This window comes from Mixophyes fleayi, chromosome 11 (assembly GCF_038048845.1).
Source record: "Mixophyes fleayi isolate aMixFle1 chromosome 11, aMixFle1.hap1, whole genome shotgun sequence".
NCBI lineage: Eukaryota > Metazoa > Chordata > Amphibia > Anura > Limnodynastidae > Mixophyes > Mixophyes fleayi.
Genome location: NC_134412.1, coordinates 5500531 through 5523755, shown reverse-complemented (window position 1 = coordinate 5523755; position 23225 = coordinate 5500531). Strand labels below are relative to the sequence as shown.

Genomic DNA, 23225 nt, shown 5'->3' with positions numbered 1-23225 from the left:
AGAGTTGTACAATTGTGTGCATTGTGCGACATGAAATGCAGGAACAAACTACCAAAATTCATTGTGTGCACCGCTTAGAAATCAGAATATGAATTTTTCAGCTTACATTCTCCACGCGTATGAGAAGCACAAGGCACCTGTAAGCGGTGGATATAGCAGAATATTGCAGCAGATGGGAAAGTGGAAAATTGAGGAAGGAAGTGAACTCCAGCCCCTCTCACTTAGAAATGTGGGCCAAAGTGTGTTAAAAAAAAAAAAAGGCTTTTCCACAAACTACATGCCCAGTACTATGTTATAGTATTCACAGGAGAGGACAGAGCGAGTGGGAGGCAATAGGGGGAACACAGACAGTGGTGGGTTTCGTATCTCTTCTAGGAGGCAGGGGACTGGACAGAACAGTCTCCACCTTTGCCCTACAACCCCCGTGGCCACAGACCAAAGGGGCCACCTCCATGGTGGACGGTGCGTCAAAGATGTTCGAGGTCACTCTAGAACCCCTCCAGGAGCTGTTCCGGAGCAAGCGGTGAAAGTGGCCATCAATGCGGTTGTGAAGTCTGGACTACGGGCTGAACCAGAGGTGGAAAATAACGCTCTAGAAGACAGTTTCTTCTTGAACGAGGGGTCCTTGTAGGAAATTGCGTTGAGAAGAGTAATTGTGATCCTTCTAGGCAGCCAAGAAACCAAAAAGGTCCAGAGCTGGAGAGGATTCTCACAACTAAAAATCTCTCTGGGAAAAGGGTAAACGGCTCCAAAAAGGAGCTTAAAAAAATTATCTTATATAAAATAAATTAAAAAATTTGACTGCATCCGACTCATTAAACAGATGGTATTAAAGGTAAAAGAATGGGCTCATTTCCCTAAAAGGGAGAGCTGGGGTGCGTTTTATCTTGGTCTTGCAAGTTGAATGTTAAAGGACAAAGGACCCACTGATCAGTCTATAGAAGGGACTGGTCCGATTCCAGAGAAGTTGCTGAATTGTCTAGGGTCACACATCCTCACTGTCTTCTAAGCTTCTCCTTCCTCTTCACTTTTGGAAGAGACCCCCATCAACTCCTCTGAAACATTCCCCAGGGTCGGAAAGAACAGGTCTGGACGGACAACCGCCATTGAGCCCTCTTTGCCCGTAACAGTGCGGTGACCAGGACGGCCGGGACAAACAGTGGTGGAACAGGGGGTCTGCAGGGACTAACCCCTCATCACCCTAAGCAGCCAAGGGACCACTTGGGATAAATGGGACTGAGGGACTTCTGTAATGGAAACGAGCGAATGAAGGAGGTCAGGAACCAAATCAATCTTCTTCCATATTGGGACTATCCCTTTAATAAAAAACAAAACACAAAACAAAAAGAGGAGCAGGAGGTGGTATAGGGGGAATTCAGTTCTTCTGCCCAGTGCCCTCTCATAGAGACACAGCGAGTGCCACGTCCGCTCCACCCCGGAACACGTGGACACAACGGATGAGAGTCAGAGAGCGAAAGAGTTGGAGTGACCCGTAAGAAGCTCAGATGTGTTCCTGGGCATGTTCCTGTAGGGGGCTACATATTTCGGCATCACTGCCTGTTTGATGCCAGCTCACACAGGTGGTGACTAGTACATAAAACACTACCAGCATGGGAATCTCCGACTTGTAGCCACATAATAAAGAAAATCAAAGAAATAGTTTCTCATAATATTTTATTCATACAATACAACAATCAAATTTGTTTCAGATTAAATACAAATTCTATGTACATTAATAAACGGGTGACGGGCCGGGGTGGGGTGTGATTAGTCTGTGTCCTGAATCTCCAGCTCATCCAGTCTTAAATCCACCGTCCTGTATGGATATAAATGTATAAGAAGTTAGACTAAAGCCCCACACCGAGTAGATTTATCAGACCTTCTACAAAGGAAAAGTGGAGGTGTTGCTCATAGCAACCAATTATTTATCTAGTAGAGTCTAGAGGATGAAAGCTAGACTGATTGGTTGCCACGGGCAACACCTCCACTTTTTCCTTGCAGAAGGTTGGATAATCTACCCCTGATAATGGAGTCATCACTAGAATAGGTCCAAAACATATGTACACTTCTCAGAGCACTAAGTACAAAGCATTGCACACAATGAAAGACTAGAGAGAGTATGGATAGAAGAATGATTGTACAAAACACTTTCTAATGTAGTTCTGGGCACGGAAAGGAATATTGAGATTAAAGTATTCGGGCGTTTGTTGTTGCGACTTTTATATCTAGACGTGAATCATTTTGTACCAATACAAAGACCAGAGAACCTTGGAGAGTTTCTATCCGTTGGTATCTGTATACTCAGGAGAACTAGCTGATTGCATTATGGGATAAAAACTTGGTGAAATATTATATTTCACACCCATCGATGGTCAATGTTGCTAATAGATAAAAACTGAGAGGTGCAGTGAAACAAAGTTTGCTCAAGATCACTTTACCGGAGTCTCGATCGCAGATATTCTCGCTGCTCCCGCAATACCCGAAGCAACGGGTCATCGGCAAACTCGGTTCCATCCGAATCTGCAATACAGGATGGAGGAGAAATTTTGTAAAACGTTTAGTCTAAAACAATTGATGCAAAGATTACGCTCATGCAGATCAAATCCACCACGACAGCAACACAATCCCTGGAAATCCAAACAAAACGTTCAACGTCTTCAATATGAAAAAAGTAAAAAATTTATTTTATAAAAACGGATTGTCTGCACGGATTTCTTAACTAAAAAAGAGAGACTAAAGCCGGCTATAAACAGTCCAATACACACAGGAAAGAATTTCTACGATCCTTTTATAAAGGAGGTTTCAGTAAAAAGTAGAGAAATCAATAGACTTTTGTATACAACTTGGCCTATTTAATTAAGAACATGGTCTTAAAAGTGGCCGAACGACAAGGGTTAAATACAATTTTTAAAAGAGCACTGATTTTATAGAATAACCTTTCACCCAGTTTTAAAACCTTCAGTACGTCCAACATGGAATCCTCCTAATATTACAGGTTTATCTTCCATTATTCAAATGCACATTTAAATTTGGGGACGAATACCAATATTTTCTGCTCCCATATAGATAAAAGACACAAGATACAAAAAGGAACAAAAAACTTTTAATGCCAACTTCGTTATATTTTTACTAGAATGCCCTTGTGGAAACCAATGCATAGGTGATACCTGTAGACCATTTAAAGCGGACGTCAGTGAACACCCGTTTTGGAGAAGGGGATACAGACACAAATACGTTTGCTTAATTTATGTATATGAAAATTTCCGCCACATTTTTATTATACCATATCGATAACATGATTGTACATTTATAATTTTAGCAACACATTTTTGGGTGTAAATATTCGGCGCGTGGGGATAATCTCCCAATGTACCTTCAGCCTCCTCTAAAAGATGAGCCGCTATCGCTCTGGGCTGCAGTTCCTCCACTTGATCTGCTGGGGGCGCGTTGGGTTTCTGTTGCCTCATCCCAGACTTTGGAGACGGTAGAGGAGAGAAAAGACGCTCCGAGATCACCTGGCAATAATCAAGGAACCAAAATCAGAAGAGAAGGACTCCAATGGAACGGTGCCCAAATAAAAAAGAAACAGTGGATTTGCTTCAATTGACTTATCAGTAACTGTGTAACAGAGGTTGGCCATACGCCGATGCAGAAAGATGCGGATCTCTATTAGACTTGGTCAGCAAGGAAACAACAACGTTAGCTTGGCCAATTGCTGCATTTACTGCCTCTCCCACCCGCCGTTGGATCAGATGTTGATCAGGGATCATCAATCTTTCATTGTCCATCAGCGTGTTTTGCAGTAAACTACACCTAAAGTGGCCTCAGTAACTGCAGAGTGAAGAGTCACGCGAGTGACCTTTAGGGTGAACGTGGTGTTTCTCACCTGCTCCATGGCTCGGTGCACGGGTGACTCAGGAACAGTGGCTTCCATGATTGTTTCAGGTATTCGATGACCCGATCCCACTTTGTCCCTTGTTTTCCTTCTAGATCTGGTCTTTCTTTCCTCCGGCCGTTCAGGTGGTGGCTGCACGACACATAATTGGGAGGCAGCTCCTGGCTGGTGTGAGGTTGTCGATTTAACCTCTTCCCTCGGCAACAGCTCAGGACGAGGGGCAGCGTGCTGACTGAGGGCGCAGGGAAGGATATCGCAAAGAAGGTGAAGATGCGGAGGAACTGTACCGGAGGGAGGAGGAGGGGCCAGACTGGGACTGGCAAATGGAACGCTGCCGAGGTCAGAGGTGGGGATTTGTTGATGCACTGGAATGCGTGAGCTCGATACTGCCTCTTGTGGCTGTAGATGGGATACTGGCTCAGTAGAATCCACTGTGCGAAAGACCTACAGAGATACGGACTATCAATATATAACACAAAATGATTGAAATAACAAGTCCTAGCAAACTAAAACACCAATTTATATCCTTTTAGCATTAATACTGGGTCTTTTTTCAATCCCACTTTTCACATTATTCCCGCTCCTCTGCTGTGCTTCAGTAAAAAGATTGGTTGCCACTTTTTCAAACCTGCAGTTCAGTAAATATATCCCTAAGAGGTGAGGTGTTAGGATTGGAAAGTGACAGCCAATAGGTGCAGTGCAGTCACCTTCCTACTGGTTGTCAGCTCACCAATCACAGCATGAGGCCTAACCAATGGTGGTGGAAGTGGAGGGCAAACAATGATTTATTTTTAAGACGCTATATTATATTAATGATAATGTACCTGTCTGGGGATCCGGCTGGGTGGGGAAGGAGAACGTCTGCGGGTAGTAACGGGCAAAGTCCCTTCTCGCGCCTGCTCCATCTTTCTGCGCAGCCGCCACTGATACAATATGTCCTCCTCAGGAGGCAATTTAGGATGGGTTTGGATGGATGGAAATATCGCAGGAGGGCACAAAACAGGCACAACGGGGGCTAGCAAGAGAACACAGAGGTTACATTCAGAGCGGTACCAACATGTACACTACCATCTCTGTCTCCCTCACTACCTGTGTCCAGGGTGGACGGTCTTGTCCTGTTGCCATCACACTCAGAGTTTGACATCCCGGAGGACGGAGAAGACCCCAGACCCTCTGAGCTCACAGGACCCACACTGCTCAGAGAGGACTCACTGCCAGGGAACAAATTACAATTACACTTATTTTACATAAAATCTTTTGTTACTATTAAAACTCTTTGTCCAGCGCTTTAGGGATACACAAACTTCTATTCTGTTCCTCGGAGGTGGGGTTCAGCAAGTCACTGACTCCTCCTCTATACTATGACCCACCCAGGAGGAGCCTACTGCTTTAATTGAGTGTGCTGTAAGCATAGAGGATACGTATATCCCCAACATCGCCTCTGTACACCTAATGGTTGGCTAAATCCAGTGTTAGGAGGGCCATACAACCCTTCTTCTGGCTGTTGTAGTGAACCAACAGAGTGTCCAAGTACTGGAACTCCTGGCAGCTGGAGAGGTACATATGTGGATCCTCACTTACATCAAGGGAACAAAACATCTACTGCAAGACCTCACTGGCTTTATATTAAGGAAAAGACTCTCCCCTGGATAATCGCACTATCCATTGGTCCATTGCAGCAGGCGCTATATACTGTGACTCTATGGATGGAACGTACACCCCAAACTATCCTGGCAGCCTGGAAAGGGCCAGGTAACTGGGTGCCAGGGGTGGAGGACAGTCCTCACTGCACACATCATTGCAGTGACCAGGATGGAAGGGCAATGAATATCAGGATAACATCCTTTCCTAACTGTAAGCAGAAAGGGGGCAGAGGTGGCTGTGAGTAAATCTTGGGATGGGAGCAGATTTACTCACACCCAGAGCAGAAGTGTTACCAGAGAAAGGAGTCATCATTTTTGTGCCAGCGGCCTGCCTTCCCCAGCGGTGGAACATATCCAATGTCTACATGTCCCTACTGCAGGAAGAAAAACAGCATTTCCCAGAAAACTAGCACCTATAGGCCGAAAGGTTTAGTTCATAGCACAAATGATCTGTAACCATAGCAACAAATGAGATCTCAGCTTTCATTGATCTTCCTTTCACCAGACTGATCAGAGGCCATTGGCTGCTGTAGATAACATGAGTTTTGTAACCACAGAAACAGGACATCAGTTTTCATTAGTCTGAATACATAATACTGCAAAGAGGTGATATCGGATTGGTTGCTATGGGTTACAGCACATCCGCGCATCAGGTTATTCAATAATGTTTCATACTGAAAGTCATCCAGACTAATCACTCACCTCCTCAGTATGAGCTTCCCTGCTCTATCCTGAAGGACGACAACATCCACATCCTCAGAACACAGCCTGGAGTCATTCAGGGAACCCTCCTATAAGCGAGAGAGATATATTGAAGTCTAACGGCCTCTATGCACCTCACAAATGTGCCCAGGTCACTCTAGGTACTCCCATGTCCAAGATGTAACTATGTCTTCACTCAGTAGAGCGTGGTCCCTTTAACAGATACCAAACAAGCCCCTCCCCATTCCAAAGCCACTTCCCCTTTCACATGCCCCTCCCACTACCCAAGACACACCCTCTCTCTCTCCCTACATTATCACCTGCATCAAGCCCATATACGGGCGGTCCAATTCTCAAAACATAGCACCTGATATTTTCCGTCTGTAAGACTGTAAGCTCTGGTCTCAAGGAATAGTCCTGTATTACTATCTATGTATATTTCTTATATCTCTCCTTTGTACATCGCAGCCTAATATATTGATGCTTTATAAATAGGGTATTAGAAGGATAATTAAGATTAAAGACTTACCCCCTGGAGAGTCGTCCTTTCCAGATTTAGAGGAGAAAATCCAGAAAGAGACGAGATTCCTGCAAATCAATTTAAAGTCAGAATTCCAAATGTAGATTTTGTTTTTACATCTAAACCCCATGGAGCACATAGACAGACTGCTATGGGTTACATTTACCTGTATTATATAATTCTCACCTGAGCTTCCTGGTCGTTGTCTCTGTGCGTCCGGACTGTCGGGGGACACCTGAAGCCACCAAAAGTCTTTGAGGGCGGACTGTGGAGGAGACCGCTCCAGGCGGCTGGTGGGGTGTCCATGACGGAACCGCTCTATGTACCTGCAGATGCGACGTGACACGGTTATTGATCCGGACAGTTACGTTAATCTGCGTCCAGCAGACTAGTCCTACTGATTAGTTACAAATTCTCACAATGATGGGAACAAGAGCATAGAAAGCCGTCGAGGGGAACATGAGGTACAGCGTAAAACTCAAGAGTCGTATTTATTAAGAAGGGGCAAAAAACAATAATGTGTGACATTAAACTAGTAACGCAAGCCTTAGAATTATAGATGCTCGATCCAGGATCAGGACGCACTGTGTGTCCTCATAATCTCCAAAACCCTTCTACATCCTAGGGCTGGGGAAACACCCCATTGTCTCTATGATGCTGAAGGAGAAACATATTAATTTAACAAACACAAACTCACTTTGCTATGACCGAGTCCTCAGTGGCTGGGTGAGTGGACTGAGAACCTTGCGTCGTTCCTGCGCTTGGACCATATGGCCTCTCGTCATGTTCTGGGGTCCTACCGCTCCCTTCGGAGGATGGCCAGGACTCATCGAAAGGCTCAGAAGAGTCAGACTCGGGAAGGGCTGTCACCAGCCGCTGGGACCCCCCTAGGAAGCTGAGGTCGGGGGGGCTCAGTGCTTCGGAGAGGTGATGAGGAAGTGAGCGGAAGCGGACGGGGCTTAGAACCTAGAAGATGACGCAAAGAGATTTCCTACTTATCCCAAATAAGGACACTTGTCAGAAACAGCGCAGGGTATGAGCTAGATACGCAGGTCCCAGTTCTTAAAGAGACATGGCTGCAGAGCACAGAATGAAGCCACAAACAATAGCAATGCATTGAGGTAAAGTTGTGGGGATTACATGTAGCGACCAATAAATTAGGGTCATCTGAAGGCAGAATAAGCCCTGTAAAATCTCTTCAACAATTTTGTTCACTACGAACGGCTAAAGAGACAAACCATGGCCCATCATATCTCTGTTCAAAGACGTTATCATGGAGGTTTCGAGTCAACCAATGGTTACGCTCAGTTATTGCTTAGTCTAATTCAGTGCAACTTTGTATTTATTCCGGTGAAAGAGCAGATAGACCAGGCCTGGCCAACCTATGGCTCTCTCCAAGTGTTGTGAAACTACAAGCCCAAGCATGCTTTGCCAGTAGATACCAGACGATTGCTGGCACTTGTAGTTTCACAACACCCCAACACAGACGCTCATCACACACAGGGTCCACAATCCTTTGCACCGAGAACGTTGTGAGAATTAATGAAATCTGGACTCTGAGTGACAAAATATTCTTCCTCTCAGCAGGGCGGTGACTCGGGTCGCTTTACAACCGTGTAGGAAACAGGACTTATACACATAAGGATTCCACAAAGTTGAATAGTTTTGAGAGAACACATGTAATATTTAGATTTTACAGAAAGTGCAAGAGAATACATAAGTGTCACAAAAAATTAAATCCCTGAATGTTTCAGAAATATGTTCATAGAGCAAATAAAGACTGTATATATGACAGGCTGTGGGTTACTGACCTGAAGTGAAACGTGTATAGATAACTAAATATGACTATTATTGCCCTTCTCAGAAGCAGGCCGCCATGTTTGGGGGAGGAGCCTCTCTAACCAACCAGGCAGACAGTGATGGTTATTTACCAAACCGCAGGTCAAGTCCTGTGTTATGACATCACACTCCTTCTGCAAACAAGCCCTGATTTCTACAGGCACTCTCATAGATTTGTAGGCCAAGATGGCAGCACCTGACTTTGGATAAAAGTTAGTGCTTTCCTTTAAATCTGAACAAAAAGGTAGTTAATAGAATCTGAGTTCTGAGTAAGTCCAGCCACTGGGTGCAAAAGTTGCCCCTGAACAAAACATTTTATACTGCAGGGGGAAAACGTAATTACAGCGTTGTATCCCCACAGCGGCAGCCATTCTGGAGCTGCAATCAGTGACAACTCGTACTCACTGTCTGTTTCTGATCCTCGGACAGCGGCTGGGGCGGTGACGGGCGATAATGGCTCCTCTTTGGCACCTGGGCAGGGAAGGGATTGCCATGATTGGAGAACAAAGCAACGCTGAGAACAGAGGATAAACCATTGCATCAGTATATACACAAACAGCACAGCCTTAGTAAACCCACATACCGTGTCTTCATAAGTTACATGTATGTCCAAGAGGAACGTGTAAGATTAATGCAAACAAACCGACATGAGGCAGAGCGCCAATGGGTCATTAAGTGATTAGGAAATTTATTTATTGAACACGATCATCTTAGATTAAAACCACGCGGCCTGGAAAATGCAGTATCCGTGACAGCCACCTGGCGTGCTATGAAATGACGCCATTTATTATTAACGCCGCGTCTCGGGTTCCAGTCTCACCACAGTGGCTGCTTTGTTCTCAGACATGGAGACAATGGGGAGGGATGAAAGAGACCAACATGTGAGCTTTATAAAATGACTCTTAATGCTCAATCAGAGCTACGGTTTAGAGGCATTTAATAATATAACCTCTTTATGACTTTGTGCTGCTGTTTACTCATAGTAACGCCTTATCCACGGCGCCCCCTACCTGCAGCTATAAGCTAGTGTCACTACACACTAGTTATGCAGAGACCGGTGAGTGACACTGCAGACATAGGGGGTCTGCAGAGATGGTCTCCCTCAGGGGTCCACCAACAGATTTACAGCAGGCATATCAAACTCAAATTCTACGGTGAGCGGATTTGGAATGGTTAATCTTAATATTGGACACAATAGGTAGTGAGGACCTAACACACACAATTGGGAAAAAGACATTATATAATACAAGTTACTGTATCTAAACCATCTTCTATCCGGTACCTTATAATAATAATTATTATCATCAACATTTATTTATATAGCGCCAGCATATTCCGAAGTGCTTTACAATTGGATGACAAATGTTTACCAAGTTTTCCCTAAGGCAGGGGTCAGGGAACTTTTTTACCTTTTACCCCCAAATATATTTAGATACGCCGACATTACCCCCTTGATTTGAAAGGAGGGAAATCATATATTATTAATTATTGTAAATCAAAATTGTATTGAATCTATTCAAAATTTCTTTGAAAGCTTCAACTTCAAAACTTCAGGTTTTGCAGAAATGATGTTGTTTCATTTTTGATACGAGAGCATCAATATTGGGGTATTTTGATGTCAGAGCAATTTGGATGCAGTCTTCAGCGTCCAATCGATTTCTCTGCTTTGTTTTTGTGTTCGTTAAGAGTGGAAAATCCTTGTTCGCAAAGGTAGGTTGTTGCAAAATGCAGTAACTTTTTGACTGCCTCCTCGTGTGCAATTTTAATGCCTTTGCAGCTGTTGACATCCAAAAATATGACAGATCTGCTTTGTTTTCAAATGCAATATGTGCTTCATTATTGCATCGAAGCTCAAGAAGTGCCTCTGCCAACCCTTGAGGCTCTTCTGGTACAACAGCAATTTCACATTTAAAGGGGTCTACAATCCTACTGACAGCATGTGAATCGGCAGCATTACCCCCCAGGAATTTCATTTTTACCCCATTTGGGGCAATTTACCCCTGTTCCCTGACCACTGCCCTAAGGTGTGTAGGGTTATCCCAAATAACCCCCTAAAGCGAGTCAATTTATTTCATTTATCCCATCTAATGTGTATATATGTGCAAGAATATAGCTGAATATAATAAAACAAAAGGTAATATATTTTTATTTTAATAAGTTGTATTCTTTACTACTACATTAAACTGATATTTTGAGTGTCATTCAACAGGCTGAAGGTACCCCCTGAATTTGATGTACCCCTGGAGGTACCCGCACTAAGGGTTTAAAACCCTTATACTGTGAGCTATTAATAACACTATACTGACTTCATTATGGGCTAAATTAAAATGTGACTGTCTGCAAAGCTTGCAATGTATGACGTTTCCAACCCTTGCTTTCACATAAATCTGTAAGAAATAATGATTAGATCTGGCGGCCCAACCACTAATAAGATTGCAATGAGGAGATAAAGAACAGTTTAGTGTTATTCTGTATGTTATAGCAGAAAGGGGGCACTAACGAGCAGGGAGGAGACCGCATGAGAGCCTCAATATACCAGATTGGACTGCCCGACGTAAAGACCGAAAATCTGCTGTAGGGAGAAAAGGCTTCCTGTGCAACCACAGCTTTATTCTAAGTATATTTAGTTAACACTAATTCCTGAAACATTTGCATAAATACTTCTGGAAATAAAGCATTGCCTTATAATTCCAAATGCTAAGTTTATAGATTGTGATAACAATATAGTTTCAGAAAAATGTAGAATGTATCAGCGTTGAGACATTATTTTATTTACCCCCCGACCCCCCCAAATTAAAGCAGAGCTGTAGACTGGTCCCCCTGGTAAATACAGAGTGACCACACATAGGCGCGCCCAGCTGCGCAACTACCTCCAGTTGACCACACAAGGCAATCGGGGTCGAGTCAAAGCCTACAGGACACATTTAGTGTCGGTTGGATGACGATGTTAGAGTCATATCAGATGTTCCGATTGGCTGAAGAACGGAGGAACTGCGCCGGGTGACGACACTTACACCTCGGTTTCTCCATGTTTGTTGCTGGAATGCCCCTTGACATTCATTACATCTGGCCTGTTCAGGGCACTTGAATGTAGGCTGGTCATACCTACTGTTCATTGTTGGGTGGCTTCTTACGGCCCTGTGCTCCGCGCCAGCCTATCACACTTCTCCTCTCCAGCGTCAACGTAAAAGCTCTGAAAAAGATTAAAAAAATATCGCCCACATGTTCACAAAGACATTGGCACTAAATATAGACAGGGATGTTAGAACCCGCCCGGCACTGGGCACCAATACCGACACACTGCCCGGCACTGGGCACCAATACCGACACACTGCCCGGCACTGGGCACCAATACCGACACACTGCCCGGCACTGGGCACCAATACCGACACACTGCCCGGCACTGGGCACCAATACCGACACACTGCCCGGCACTGGGCACCAATACCGACACACTGCCCGCCACCAATACCGACACACTGCCCGCCACTGGGCACCAATACCGACACACTGCCAGCCACTGGGCACCAATACCGACACACTGCCAGCCACTGGGCACCAATACCGACACACTGCCAGTTACTGGGCACCAATACCGACACACTGCCAGCCACTGGGCACCAATACCGACACACTGCCAGCCACTGGGCACCAATACCGACACACTGCCCGCCACTGGGCACCAATACCGACACACTGCCCGCCACTGGGCACCAATACCGACACACTGCCAGCCACTGGGCACCAATACCGACACACTGCCAGCCACTGGGCACCAATACCGACACACTGCCAGCCACTGGGCACCAATACCGACACACTGCCAGCCACTGGGCACCAATACCGACACACTGCCCGCCACTGGGCACCAATACCGACACACTGCCAGCCACTGGGCACCAATACCGACACACTGCCAGCCACTGGGCACCAATACCGACACACTGCCAGCCACTGGGCACCAATACCGACACACTGCCAGCCACTGGGCACCAATACCGACACACTGCCCGCCACTGGGCACCAATACCGACACACTGCCCGCCACTGGGCACCAATACCGACACACTGCCCGCCACTGGGCACCAATACCGACCGGCACTAATAACGACACACTGCACAGCACTGGGCACTAATACCGACACACTGGCCGGCACTGGGCACTAACACCGTCATATTGCAATATATAATATGATAACAGAAGCAGCTGCCATCATTACCTCCGCTCCAGGACTCGAACCTCCCGCGTTTCCGGCCGCCCGTCTCCTAGCAACTGTCACACAGCCTCCAGAACGTCACTTCACTTTCCATCGATGTTCGGACTACATTTCCCGTCATGCTCTAAACACAATTGATGCGTCAATCTGACGTTACTTCGCCTAAACGAAAGGCGGATCCCTGTTCCCCGCTTCTGATTTGCCGGTACAGGGTGACGAGCAGGTCCGGGAACCGGTAACTTTAAGACAGAGAAGCGGAGGCAGCCAATGAGGGGGCGAGAGGCGGAGCTAGGAGAGGAGCGGGTTTTAAGGTGAGTTCAGCCGGTAACAGTTACCGGGCGAGCGGGGAGAGCGGCTGCTGGGGTTGGGGGTCTGATAACCGGTCCTTGTGCTGTCTGTAATAGTATAATAACACAAGAGGCTCCAACCAGTGTTATCCCATAATATATACACTAGCAGCCCCCAGTGAGGGTACAATGTCTAATAACTGCCCCCCAGTGAGGGTACAATGTGTAATAACTGCCCCCAGTGAGGGTACAATGTGTAATAACTGCCCCCAGTGAGGGTACAATGTGTAATAACTGCCCCCAGTGAGGGTACAATGTGTAATAACTGCCCCCAGTGATTGTACAATGTCTAATAACTGCCCCCAGTGAGGGTACAATGTCTAATAACTGCCCCCAGTGATGGTACCATGTCTAATAACTGCCCCCAGTGATGGTACAATGTCTAATAACTGCCCCCAGTGATGGTACAATGTCTAATAACTGCCCCCAGTGATTGAACAATGTCTAATAACTGCCCCCAGTGATGGTACCATGTCTAATAACTGCCCCCAGTGAGGGTGCAATGTCTAATAACTGCCCCCAGTGAGTGTACAATGTCTAATAACTGCCCCTAGTAAGGGTGCAATGTCTAATAACTGCCCCCAGTGATGGTACCATGTCTAATAACTGCCCCCAGTGAGGGTGCAATGTCTAATAACTGCCCCCAGTGAGGGTGCAATGTCTAATAACTGCCCCCAGCGAGGGTACAATGTCTAATAACTGCCCCCAGCGAGGGTACAATGTCTAATGACTGCCCCCAGTGAGGAGAGAATAAAGGCCACCAGTGCAATTTCATGCAAGTGTTTACCAGAAAACAATCTGCATTCTCTCCTGCAGTAGAGGACATAGATGGTGGGTTGGTTCCACCTTCTAGCTGGCAGGATACTGGAAGGACAGCTAACCCGTTCTCTGAATTCTCCGTGCTCCCTCCATTCACCTCCTCCAACTGCGGAGTCTCACACCCTCCTTCGTCTCCACTACAACCATGAGTCATATGGACCCGCAGTCGGCCAGGTTACTGCAGCAACGTGATTGGGCTGCCCCCTAACCCAATCAGTGGCTGCTTCCCCTCGTTTTCTGATTCTAACCAGGGATGTGGATGGCACTAATACAGTAAATTGTTGGTCCAGTCTGTTGTAAACTTGTCTAAGGTGGTATCAGGCCTGCTGCCCTATCATCCATTATAGTCTAATCATCCTCCCTGGGGTGGATCTGTCCAACTGAGAGAAGGGCGGCAAAGATAATTCTGATCTTTCGCAGTGAGATGAGTCTCTTCTGGTAGCTAAATCGGTGGACTCTCTTCTTAGGATGGTATTTTCTGACTTAAATTTTTATGACTCCACTTCATGATCTGTTTTATGAAATATACACAGCAGACTATCTGGTCCAAGGACGCCACTACTGTTATTTTTCTGGCGCTGAAGAGGTATGGGTTATTCCAGTTCATGTTTGATCTGAAGGCCCTCAACAAGTTCTCTCCGTTCCCACACATATCCATCAGGGAGAACCCCCATTGTTTCAACAGGTTTCCTTTTTTGGCAGCACTTTTCCAATTTTAAGTGCTCATCTGTAGCCTCCCATTGAACTCATGGATTTTAGCCTAGATCATGGCCTTGATGTCTGTCCTTCTGCCACGCCAAGAGGCCAAGGTCGTGCCATACCTGAATGAGATTCTGGTGAAGGCTTGTTTGATCCAGCGATCTGCCAAATCATCATCTCCCTCTGGTTATCCAGACTGCAGAAAAAACGTGAATGAATCGTAAATGGGCCCAAGGCTTCCCTGGTCTGGTCAACCTCCAACATTTTCTTGGGACTCAGGTTCAATATGGTGCATCAAAAGGTGTTCTCTCCCAAAGACAAGGTAGACTATCTTCAAGGGTTAATCTCTCCTCTCCACACACGCCAGTTGGATGCTGCATGAGAGTGGTCGGGTGTCTCTGTTAGATCTTGAGTGTCATCTCTTTGTCATTCAGGACAATTGGTACTGGACATTTCAGAGATCCTTTTCATTTTCCACTTGGCAGATGATCACAACCAACATAAGCCTGCTCAGCTAGGGGGTGTTGTATCTGCTCCATCAACTTAAGTATACATGGTTTTTAGGAGACCATCCTCCCATTCAGTGTCTTGGAACATTTATCTAGCCCTATCTCCTCGGGTGCTCTTCCAAATAGCCGTTGATCAGGGTCTAGGCAAAAATGCCTCTGTTATGGCAAACTTAAGCCCTCAGAGTCCAACTTGTGGCTCACAGGCCATGTCGGAAGAGATGACAAACCTAAGGTGGGTGAGTGGTTTGTTCCCGCCATTTAGGTAATCGACATCCTGGTGTGAAGAGCTGGGATATGGACTTTCTAATGGTGCCAAGAAAGTGGATTCCACATTCTTTGCTCTTCATTATCTATTGGAAGTATGGGAAGCCACCAAGCTAAAAGGCTCCAAAGACCTTTCTATTTTTAGATAGATCAGAATGGTGGTTAGATGGACTTACTCAATGGTGGTAGAACAGGTGTCTTCAAGACTTACAGTGTATTCAACCTTGGTGGTCCCTTTTGGGATGTGTATTTAGTGGAGTTTCATCAGAGTATGTCTACATAGTGGCCACACTGCTGTTTCCTTATACTTGTTACACATTTGACATTGTGGACATGACTCCCTTCACCAGGATAGTCCTCCAGGTAACCATTTTTCCACCAACATTTCTTGTCTCCCAATTATGAGTGACTATGGGACATACTACCGTCTGTGCCCTTCCTATGGAGAAGGAGAAAAGGGAATTTCTTTTTTCCTTGCTTTTAAACCCTTTTCTTTAATGCTTGAAGGGGGTTTAGATGAGCACATCTAGAAATGTTTTTTGTTTTTTTCTCTGTCGTTCCTCCTTTTTGTATTTTTCGTTTCTTGCTTGGCTATTGGTAAACTGGTCAGGAGCAGAAGAAGAGACAGAGGGATTTACAAGGACAATAGGATACGATTCTATTAAGGGTTAAACTTGCCCACTGTCTGTGTCACCCTATAAGCATTGGAGAAAAAGATTTAATGGTTAATGCACAAAAATCTTCTTATTAGATTAAGTGTCAATTTGTTATGTTTACTAATGCTATAATGTCTAATCTCCATTATAGGTGTCCCAGATCTTCGTAGAGAAAGATTAACTGCTGTCATGTCACTCACAAAGGTGAAGGTGGAGAAACCAGGTTAGGAGAACGCTTGTAACCATTTATATGATTCAATGTCCTTACAATAACCAGAGTTAATGTTATCATGTGTATACATATAAAGATGGCTATCTTGCTTTTTAGCCAGTTTGGTCAGACATCATTGCAATGTGTGGGCAGCCAAACCATTAATATCTGGTCAAGGAGCAGGAAGAAAAATTTCCACTTCTTCATCCAACACCGTGACACCATCATCTGTTTTCAGGAGACATGGGGGTAAATGTATCAAGCTGAGAGTTTTCCGTCGGGTTTGAAAAACCAATCAGATTCTAGCTATCATTTATTTAGTACATTCTACAAAATGACAGCTAGAATCTGATTGGTTGCTATAGGCAACATCTCCACTTTTCAAACCCGGCAGAAAACTCTCAGCTTGATACATTTACCCCATGGAGTCTAGTTATGTAGATAGCTACTGATTTTAATATGGTAACACCTTACCCACATTTTTTGATAAATGGGAGAGAAAATATTACAAAGCTGTACTTGATATCCATTTAATCACCCCCCAAATGTTGGGCAATATATATTTAGGCAATATTATCCACAAGATGAGTAAGGATATATAGAATTAGACCGCTGTATACTCTGAAATCAAATTTAATTGGCTTTGGTTTCTACTCCTGTAACATCTTACTACACACAAAAATATTTTCCCCTTCTGTAATCTACTAGATTTAGAGGCAGCGAGCGCTCGCAATCGTTTGGACGCTGTCTTGCAGGAACTCCTGGATAAGAGTGATGTCGACAGGTGAGGGGGTCTTCCCGATAATGCATTGTATTTAGAACTGCGTTCGTTTGGTATTGCTTTGTTGTATTCTGTCCACCCTCTAGGTCAGACTTGGCTAACTTGTGGCTCCCCAGGTGTCCCCCCCCCCGAAACTACAAGCCCCAGCATGCTTTGCCAGTAAATAACCAGCCGATATCTGGCAAAGCATGCTGGGACCTATAGTTTCGGAACACCTAGAGAGCCACAGCTATCCGCTGTGCCCTCATAGGACTGTTTTAAGGCTGATTAAAAAAATAATAATTCCAAACGTTCATTTTATATTTAATAACCTCTTAAATGATTGTTCCCAGAACGGCAAAAGATCTTATATTTTGGGTTTCGTATAACACCTGTACGTCTGTTTATAGGGAACAGATGGAGGATGAAGCTGGAAAAGCCTCTACAGACCCTCATTGCAAGTAAGGCAGAGAATTGGGGAGTTTTGTGATGTTTATATTTGTATCGGTCAGCTAATTCCTGTAGTGGGGCAGATTATCTCTTACCTTATTTGGACACATGTAAACTCTCCCTTATTTACCTATCATGGATGTCCCAGAACCCTGTATTCTTCATTAAATGCTCCCCGGAAATAGCAGAGGTCTGGGATCTGTCATGGGTGCACCTCACTGGGGGCACTGCTAGAAGCAACATTCCTCTCTTGTATTTAGCGCACTTTAGGTTAATGCTGGGCTTTCCAGAAAGATGCCTAAGGATTAAACAAGTGATTTCCCCTCATTAGGTTATGCCACTGGCACTACAGATAGTGCATTTAAGGTCTTGGTTAATTACAAAAATTCATTAATCTTTAAAAAAGTGTCCACTTGCTGTTACTTGTTTCCTCTGCTTTGCTAAACTTCTGTTGTAATATCAACAAACTTTGCAGAATATGTAGATAATTGTGATGTACAGGGAGCGGCTTCTTTATCTCCAAATTGTCACTATTTAGCGTCAGTGTGAGAGGTTTCCAGTTAAAACCAGTATCTCTATAAGTATAGTTAGATGAAAAGTGTAATTATTTTCCTCTTTTTCTTGCAGAGACTCCTCTCCGTCTGCTGCTGGGAAACGGTAATTAGTGATTTCCCTTCATCTAATATTATAGACACATCCTCTGTCTCAGAGACGTCTCCGCATGGCCGTAGCCATGTGCCACTATTCACAGCAGTTGTGCCCATTTTATATAAATTATATATACAAGAATAAGTGAGAAAGGATGGCTTGCTTTGCATAGTGTCCTAAGGAGTACACTGAGCAAGCAATAAAGTTTTATACACTTGAATAAACTTGAACCCTGATAAAGCAAGTGATGTACATTTGACACTGAGATATGGTTAATGAAGGTGTACACATATGGAACGTAGCTACATTGGGGAACAAGCTGCTGAGCTGCATCCCGGATTAGCAGCTTCTCTAGGGCAACTTTATGCTCAGCGTTGCACGTCGGAGCTCGGTGTAACCGACACTGTTGCTGTATCCACCCACATTGTCATATAGACTTATTCATAGTCATGGTGTAATAACACATCTCTAACAATTTATTTACTTAACTGTTTGAGTATAATAACGTTGTCTCCCTGGCTCTCTGTAGGCCGTCGGTACGTCTCTCTCACCACCGCCGTAAGAAGAGAAAGGAAGAGGATGGAATCCACGAAGCAGGACTTCCCAAAACAAGTAAGAGCACGACCGAGGTCAACAGCCATCACCTCATCCCCATGTACAAGGGTACATGGGGATACAGCATGAGATGGATACAGTCCGTCACCTCCATATGAATCCACACAGGTGTTTCTGCGTAGTAAAGTGGTTTCCGCCGCAGTGGTGGTATGAATTATGGCTTTTACTAGAGCACGGGTGGAATTGCGAATGGGAAATCGTCTGGTGCGGACGGCTACAAAGCCTGAGGACCGGTTTGTGAAGTTCTTATGTAATTTCCTTTTTCATTACACTCATCAAAGCATAAATTTAAATGTCCTTGTTTCCATCCACGCTGAGCCCGCCTTCCTGTGCACAGGATGTAACTGGTATTAATCAGATGTTCCCAGCAATAGAGAGATAATCGATGGGCATCTCTGCCACCTACACTCTGTGGGCTCTCACTATGTATGACAATTCAGCTTATCCACTCACTGACGCGTGCCATCAGCTCCTAGTGAACCAATCATCCGCATTCTCCTGTATATTGGCCCCGCCCACAGAAATGGCTGCCTCCATGGTGTCAGTTCAATTTAAAAATGTAAAATATTTGGATGTCAATAAGGCAATTGACCTTTTACTGCTGACACTACTCCCGCTGTGCATATTACTGGACTTCTACTTCCCACCACTCCTGGAGATACCACTTCTCCTCCGACGATTCAGCAGGTCCCGCGCTGCCTTGAACAGACCTGAGCACAAGAGAACGTCCAAAAAGGGAGCTCTCGGAGGAGTGGGTTCGACAACCTGTCTAGGAGTTTGACTAGCATTAAAAAAAAGATTACGAGGCAGTGCCAGATCTGTCGGTTGTATGGGAGATTTTCTGTATTTATTTAATTTGTATCGTTGTCAACAGAACTTGTGGGCCTGAAAGAAGATGTATAAGGAGAAATTAAGAGTAGAGAAGAAATACAAATGACATTTTAAATATTTTTCTCCCTGTCAGATACTTTCGTCATCCGGCTCTTTGATCGGAGCGTGGACTTGGCGCAGTTTTCAGAAGACACCCCTCTTTACCCCGTGTGCCGAGCTTGGCTCCATAACACCCCAGGAGCCAAAGTTACCGAGCGCCCGCCAACACCGCAACCATCAGAAGAGGTACTGTAACTCCTGTAGACGTAAGCTAGGCACATAGTGTGAGGCGTGTTTTATTAGGCAGGTTATCTTTAATGAAAGCAGTATGTACTTTACTGGCTATGGTTGTGATGTGAAACGTGTGACTTTCTTTAGCCACTGACTCTGGTTACTTGAAACACGACCCAGGAAATAAGTGGTGATTGTCTTCGTTCTACTCCCATTTACTGTTATTCATTCTCCTATTGTCAGGGTGAAGTGGTGAACGGGAGCTCTCAGAATCTGTACCATTTGCCTCCCCCATCGCCATGCCCGGTAACGGAAGCAGGAGATCCGGTAAACCTGAGGATACCGTCCCCTCTTCCCCGAGAGGATGAGCCCCTCAATATCAACACAGTAAGAGCAGCTATAATGTTTTCTAAAAAAAAAACAAAGCAACTAACTAAAGTGTCTGCTTTATTCTCTTCTTTACTTATCTGGCCACAATGAGATGTGCGTTTAGTTGCCCTCATTGTTCAAAATCCTTGGAGTATCGCCGCCATTCATGTACAATACTCGTCTCCTCTGATTTCCTAAAATGGCTTTGCTCCACCTTAGAGAAAGTTCCCATGTGGTGTCATATAAAATCTGAAGGCGTAAGAGCCGTCCCTGATTATAATTGCATTTGGCGATCAGTCGAAATCGCTGTGTGCGGGTCCATCGTCTCTAGGAGAGATTTACAGGACAGTCCGGTCATCTGCAGACTGACCACAGTATCACTATCAGACCTCTATTATACAAAACAGTGACATTGTAGACTGATGGAACAATGTGTAGTATAACCGAGGCAGCCTTACCATGTAGGCACATTTAATAAACCATAGAACAGTAACCTGTAAAACTATGTATAAAAGATACACAACCTCTATACCCTCCCTATGTCTGTATATACAAATAACTGATGCACATTTTCACTGAGTCTCCCATTCAACATCAATTGATGGGACGCCCTTCTCTGTTTTGATCTATAAAGGGCTATAGAAAGACAAAACTTTGTCAAGCTTTAAATATAGTATTATAAAATACTGAATTAATCTTTATTACTCGCCAAACCTAATGCTATAACCATCTGTATGGTTGTGTTTGATTTATTTATACTGCTCAATTAATTCCTCCTTCACTTTCAGCCGGCAGAGCAGACGCCCAGTATGTCAAATCTGATCTACCAGAATATGGACCGATGGAAAAAGATCCGGCAGAGGTGAGATTGAGACATCGTACGGTCCATGCTGTAGTGTCCGGTGCAACAGGTCACATTGTAATCTCTACAGGATAAGAAATATATCATATTGAGACAGTATGTGGCTCTCGGCTGTTCGAAACATAGAATTTGGTTGACAAAAGAAGAACCTACAGATCTATCTTGTCTTTTTTTTATAAATATGTTGCTCTACAGAATCCTAATAATCGTGCCCTTGGGGGACACTAGAACTCTGGGGTAAAGATGCTTCATGCTGGTCTTTGGGCTCTAAATTGTGCACAAAGGGGGAGATTTAATTTACTGCGTTCTTTAGAACAACGCAGTGTGTATCATTACTGTTACTAGGGTAATAGATGAGCATTATTACTGTTAGTATGGTAATTTCAACACTGATTTGTGCTTGCAGCTCCCTGAGCCATGAGCAGAGATCCCTGTTAAAATTATTGTACTAACGGTAATGATCAACGCAGGGGATTGAATCTCCCCTCTAAATGTCTGAACTCCTCCCCCTCTGTACTCCCACAGCCCGCTGGGATGGTTTTTTATTCTTTTAAAGTGCTTGCTGTATGTTGTGCGCTCGTTTGCTAGGCACACTTAGATAATTCATTGTTTTATTTTTACGTATTTCGCTTTTGTCGACATCTCCGCGGCTGCTGGATGCCCGAGGCTGCTGGATGTCTGAGTCACTACATTTCAAAAATGGCATTTCACACACAACAAAAACATTGGGTGAAAACAGACCTAAAGCAACTCCTATGTGATTGTGCTAAACATACTTTACTTGTGCGTAACAGGTGGAAAGACGCGTCCTATCGGAACCAGCAGCGGTACGCGCAGAGCGTTAAGATCCTGAAGGAGATGTACGAGCGTCAGTGAAGGTCTGAGACATCGGTGGGTCACGTCCCAGTAACAGTGGTCACTACAGGACTGAACCTGAGTGTTTTATTGTGTAATATCTGTTTACTTGTAACCTCTCACGAGGCTGCGCGTCTGAAGGCCGTTAATCCGGTAGCTATAAAGGACTAATCTATGGGAATAAGCTAAGATTTGCCAGTTGTATACGGAGGGTAGGGCCTATTACTTGCCCTCTTGTTACAGAACCAATTGTTTTACTGATGCGTGAGAGATTTAGGTTAATAAACATTGGTTATAGACATTAGGGTAGTGGCACCAGGTGCTTTGGGTGGGTATTTTAGCCTTGAGAACAAATACATTGTTTTGTTTCTTTGTTTATGAAGTGCAGATTCGAACTTCCTGTCACGTGATCAGTTCTCTGTGCGCTGTTCATGGGTCTTTTCAGTGCTAGTGTGATAGGACCGTTATGTCTGCACTGCTGGGTATGTGCAGCACAATCACCTGTGTGCTACTAGCCTTTATCTTAGCGAGGTTTAGATCCTTCCCCTTTAAATATTTTATACAGCTATTATGTGGTTACTTTGCTATTTATTAGCACTGTGATGCTTTTTAAAGGGATTTTTTTTTCGTTTTCTTCAGGGATATTAGTAGAGATTAATTTTTAAACCATTTTATTAAATGAACTCTCATTCATCTTTCAATATTTTTTTTAATTATGAACTTTCTAGAATATATTTGTTGCCCTTTTGTGTCAAAGCCCCCAAGTAGTTTTCACTGATATTTTATCATTTGTAGCTGCGTAATGGGTTCGCCTGTGAGTGTAATGACATTGTCTGTGTTACTGATGGAAGAATAAATGTGAAAGAACCTTTTCTGTGCTGTTCTATATGTACAATGTGATTACTGTATGTCATGTAAAGGACCATGAAGGTACAATACATTGTTCAGAGATAACTTTCCATTTATTTTTAACTGGGCTGCAGCCAACCGTTTTACCATTCCCTTCATTACAGACAGCTGAACCCTCCTTCATCTTTAGGACAGTGTCCTGGTGGAATCTGACACAGGTCAAAAAGTCTGCAGTCATTTGAGCTGCTGTGACATCACTGCTCTCAGTACTTTCTTTAAGTACTGTGGGGATAAATACCCATTTATTTTAGACTTTTTTAGGGCAACATTGCTTTTTTACATTTTATTCATATTTTGACCAATCCTTAGTTATTAAATTGTATTCTACGACTTCA

General features: G+C 44.4%; 2 protein-coding genes across 2 annotated transcripts; one reads left to right on the top strand and one right to left on the bottom strand.

Annotated features, from left to right (window-relative positions):
• Positions 1-1659: 1659 nt before the first annotated feature.
• PROSER3 (proline and serine rich 3) lies at positions 1660-12926 on the bottom strand. Its single transcript, XM_075189552.1, has 13 exons — positions 12820-12926; positions 11705-11792; positions 9005-9113; positions 7458-7726; positions 6947-7086; positions 6770-6828; positions 6241-6329; positions 4985-5106; positions 4720-4910; positions 3887-4339; positions 3374-3515; positions 2439-2520; positions 1660-1816 (listed from the first exon to the last, which is right to left on the bottom strand). The coding sequence occupies exons 2-13, from the start codon at positions 11713-11715 to the stop codon at positions 1768-1770; spliced, it is 1716 nt and encodes a 571-aa protein (XP_075045653.1). The 5' UTR covers positions 11716-11792; positions 12820-12926; the 3' UTR covers positions 1660-1767.
• Positions 12927-13044: 118 nt separating this feature from the next.
• On the top strand, positions 13045-22853 carry LIN37 (lin-37 DREAM MuvB core complex component). Its single transcript, XM_075190752.1, has 10 exons — positions 13045-13127; positions 16262-16333; positions 17030-17105; positions 17492-17542; positions 18159-18188; positions 18709-18791; positions 19759-19910; positions 20139-20282; positions 21053-21126; positions 21921-22853. Exons 2-10 carry the CDS (start codon positions 16300-16302, stop codon positions 22000-22002), a joined length of 726 nt encoding a protein of 241 aa, XP_075046853.1. The 5' UTR covers positions 13045-13127; positions 16262-16299; the 3' UTR covers positions 22003-22853.
• The last annotated feature ends 372 nt before the right edge of the window (positions 22854-23225 follow it).

What these genes read in the sequence shown, in the direction of transcription:
- PROSER3 (XM_075189552.1), bottom strand. An exon ending in ACAACGACCAGGAAGCTCAG is followed by an intron (nt 6,829 to 6,946) that starts GTGAGAATTATA and finishes ATTGATTTGCAG; the next exon opens with GAATCTCGTCTCTTTCTGGA. An exon ending in TCTTTTAGAGGAGGCTGAAG is followed by an intron (nt 2,521 to 3,373) that starts GTACATTGGGAG and finishes CCTGTATTGCAG; the next exon opens with ATTCGGATGGAACCGAGTTT.
- LIN37 (XM_075190752.1), top strand. Translation starts at nt 16,300, where the DNA reads ATGTCACTCACAAAGGTGAAGGTGGAGAAACCAG. An exon ending in GGTGAAGGTGGAGAAACCAG is followed by an intron (nt 16,334 to 17,029) that starts GTTAGGAGAACG and finishes GTAATCTACTAG; the next exon opens with ATTTAGAGGCAGCGAGCGCT. An exon ending in CCGTCTGCTGCTGGGAAACG is followed by an intron (nt 18,189 to 18,708) that starts GTAATTAGTGAT and finishes GGCTCTCTGTAG; the next exon opens with GCCGTCGGTACGTCTCTCTC.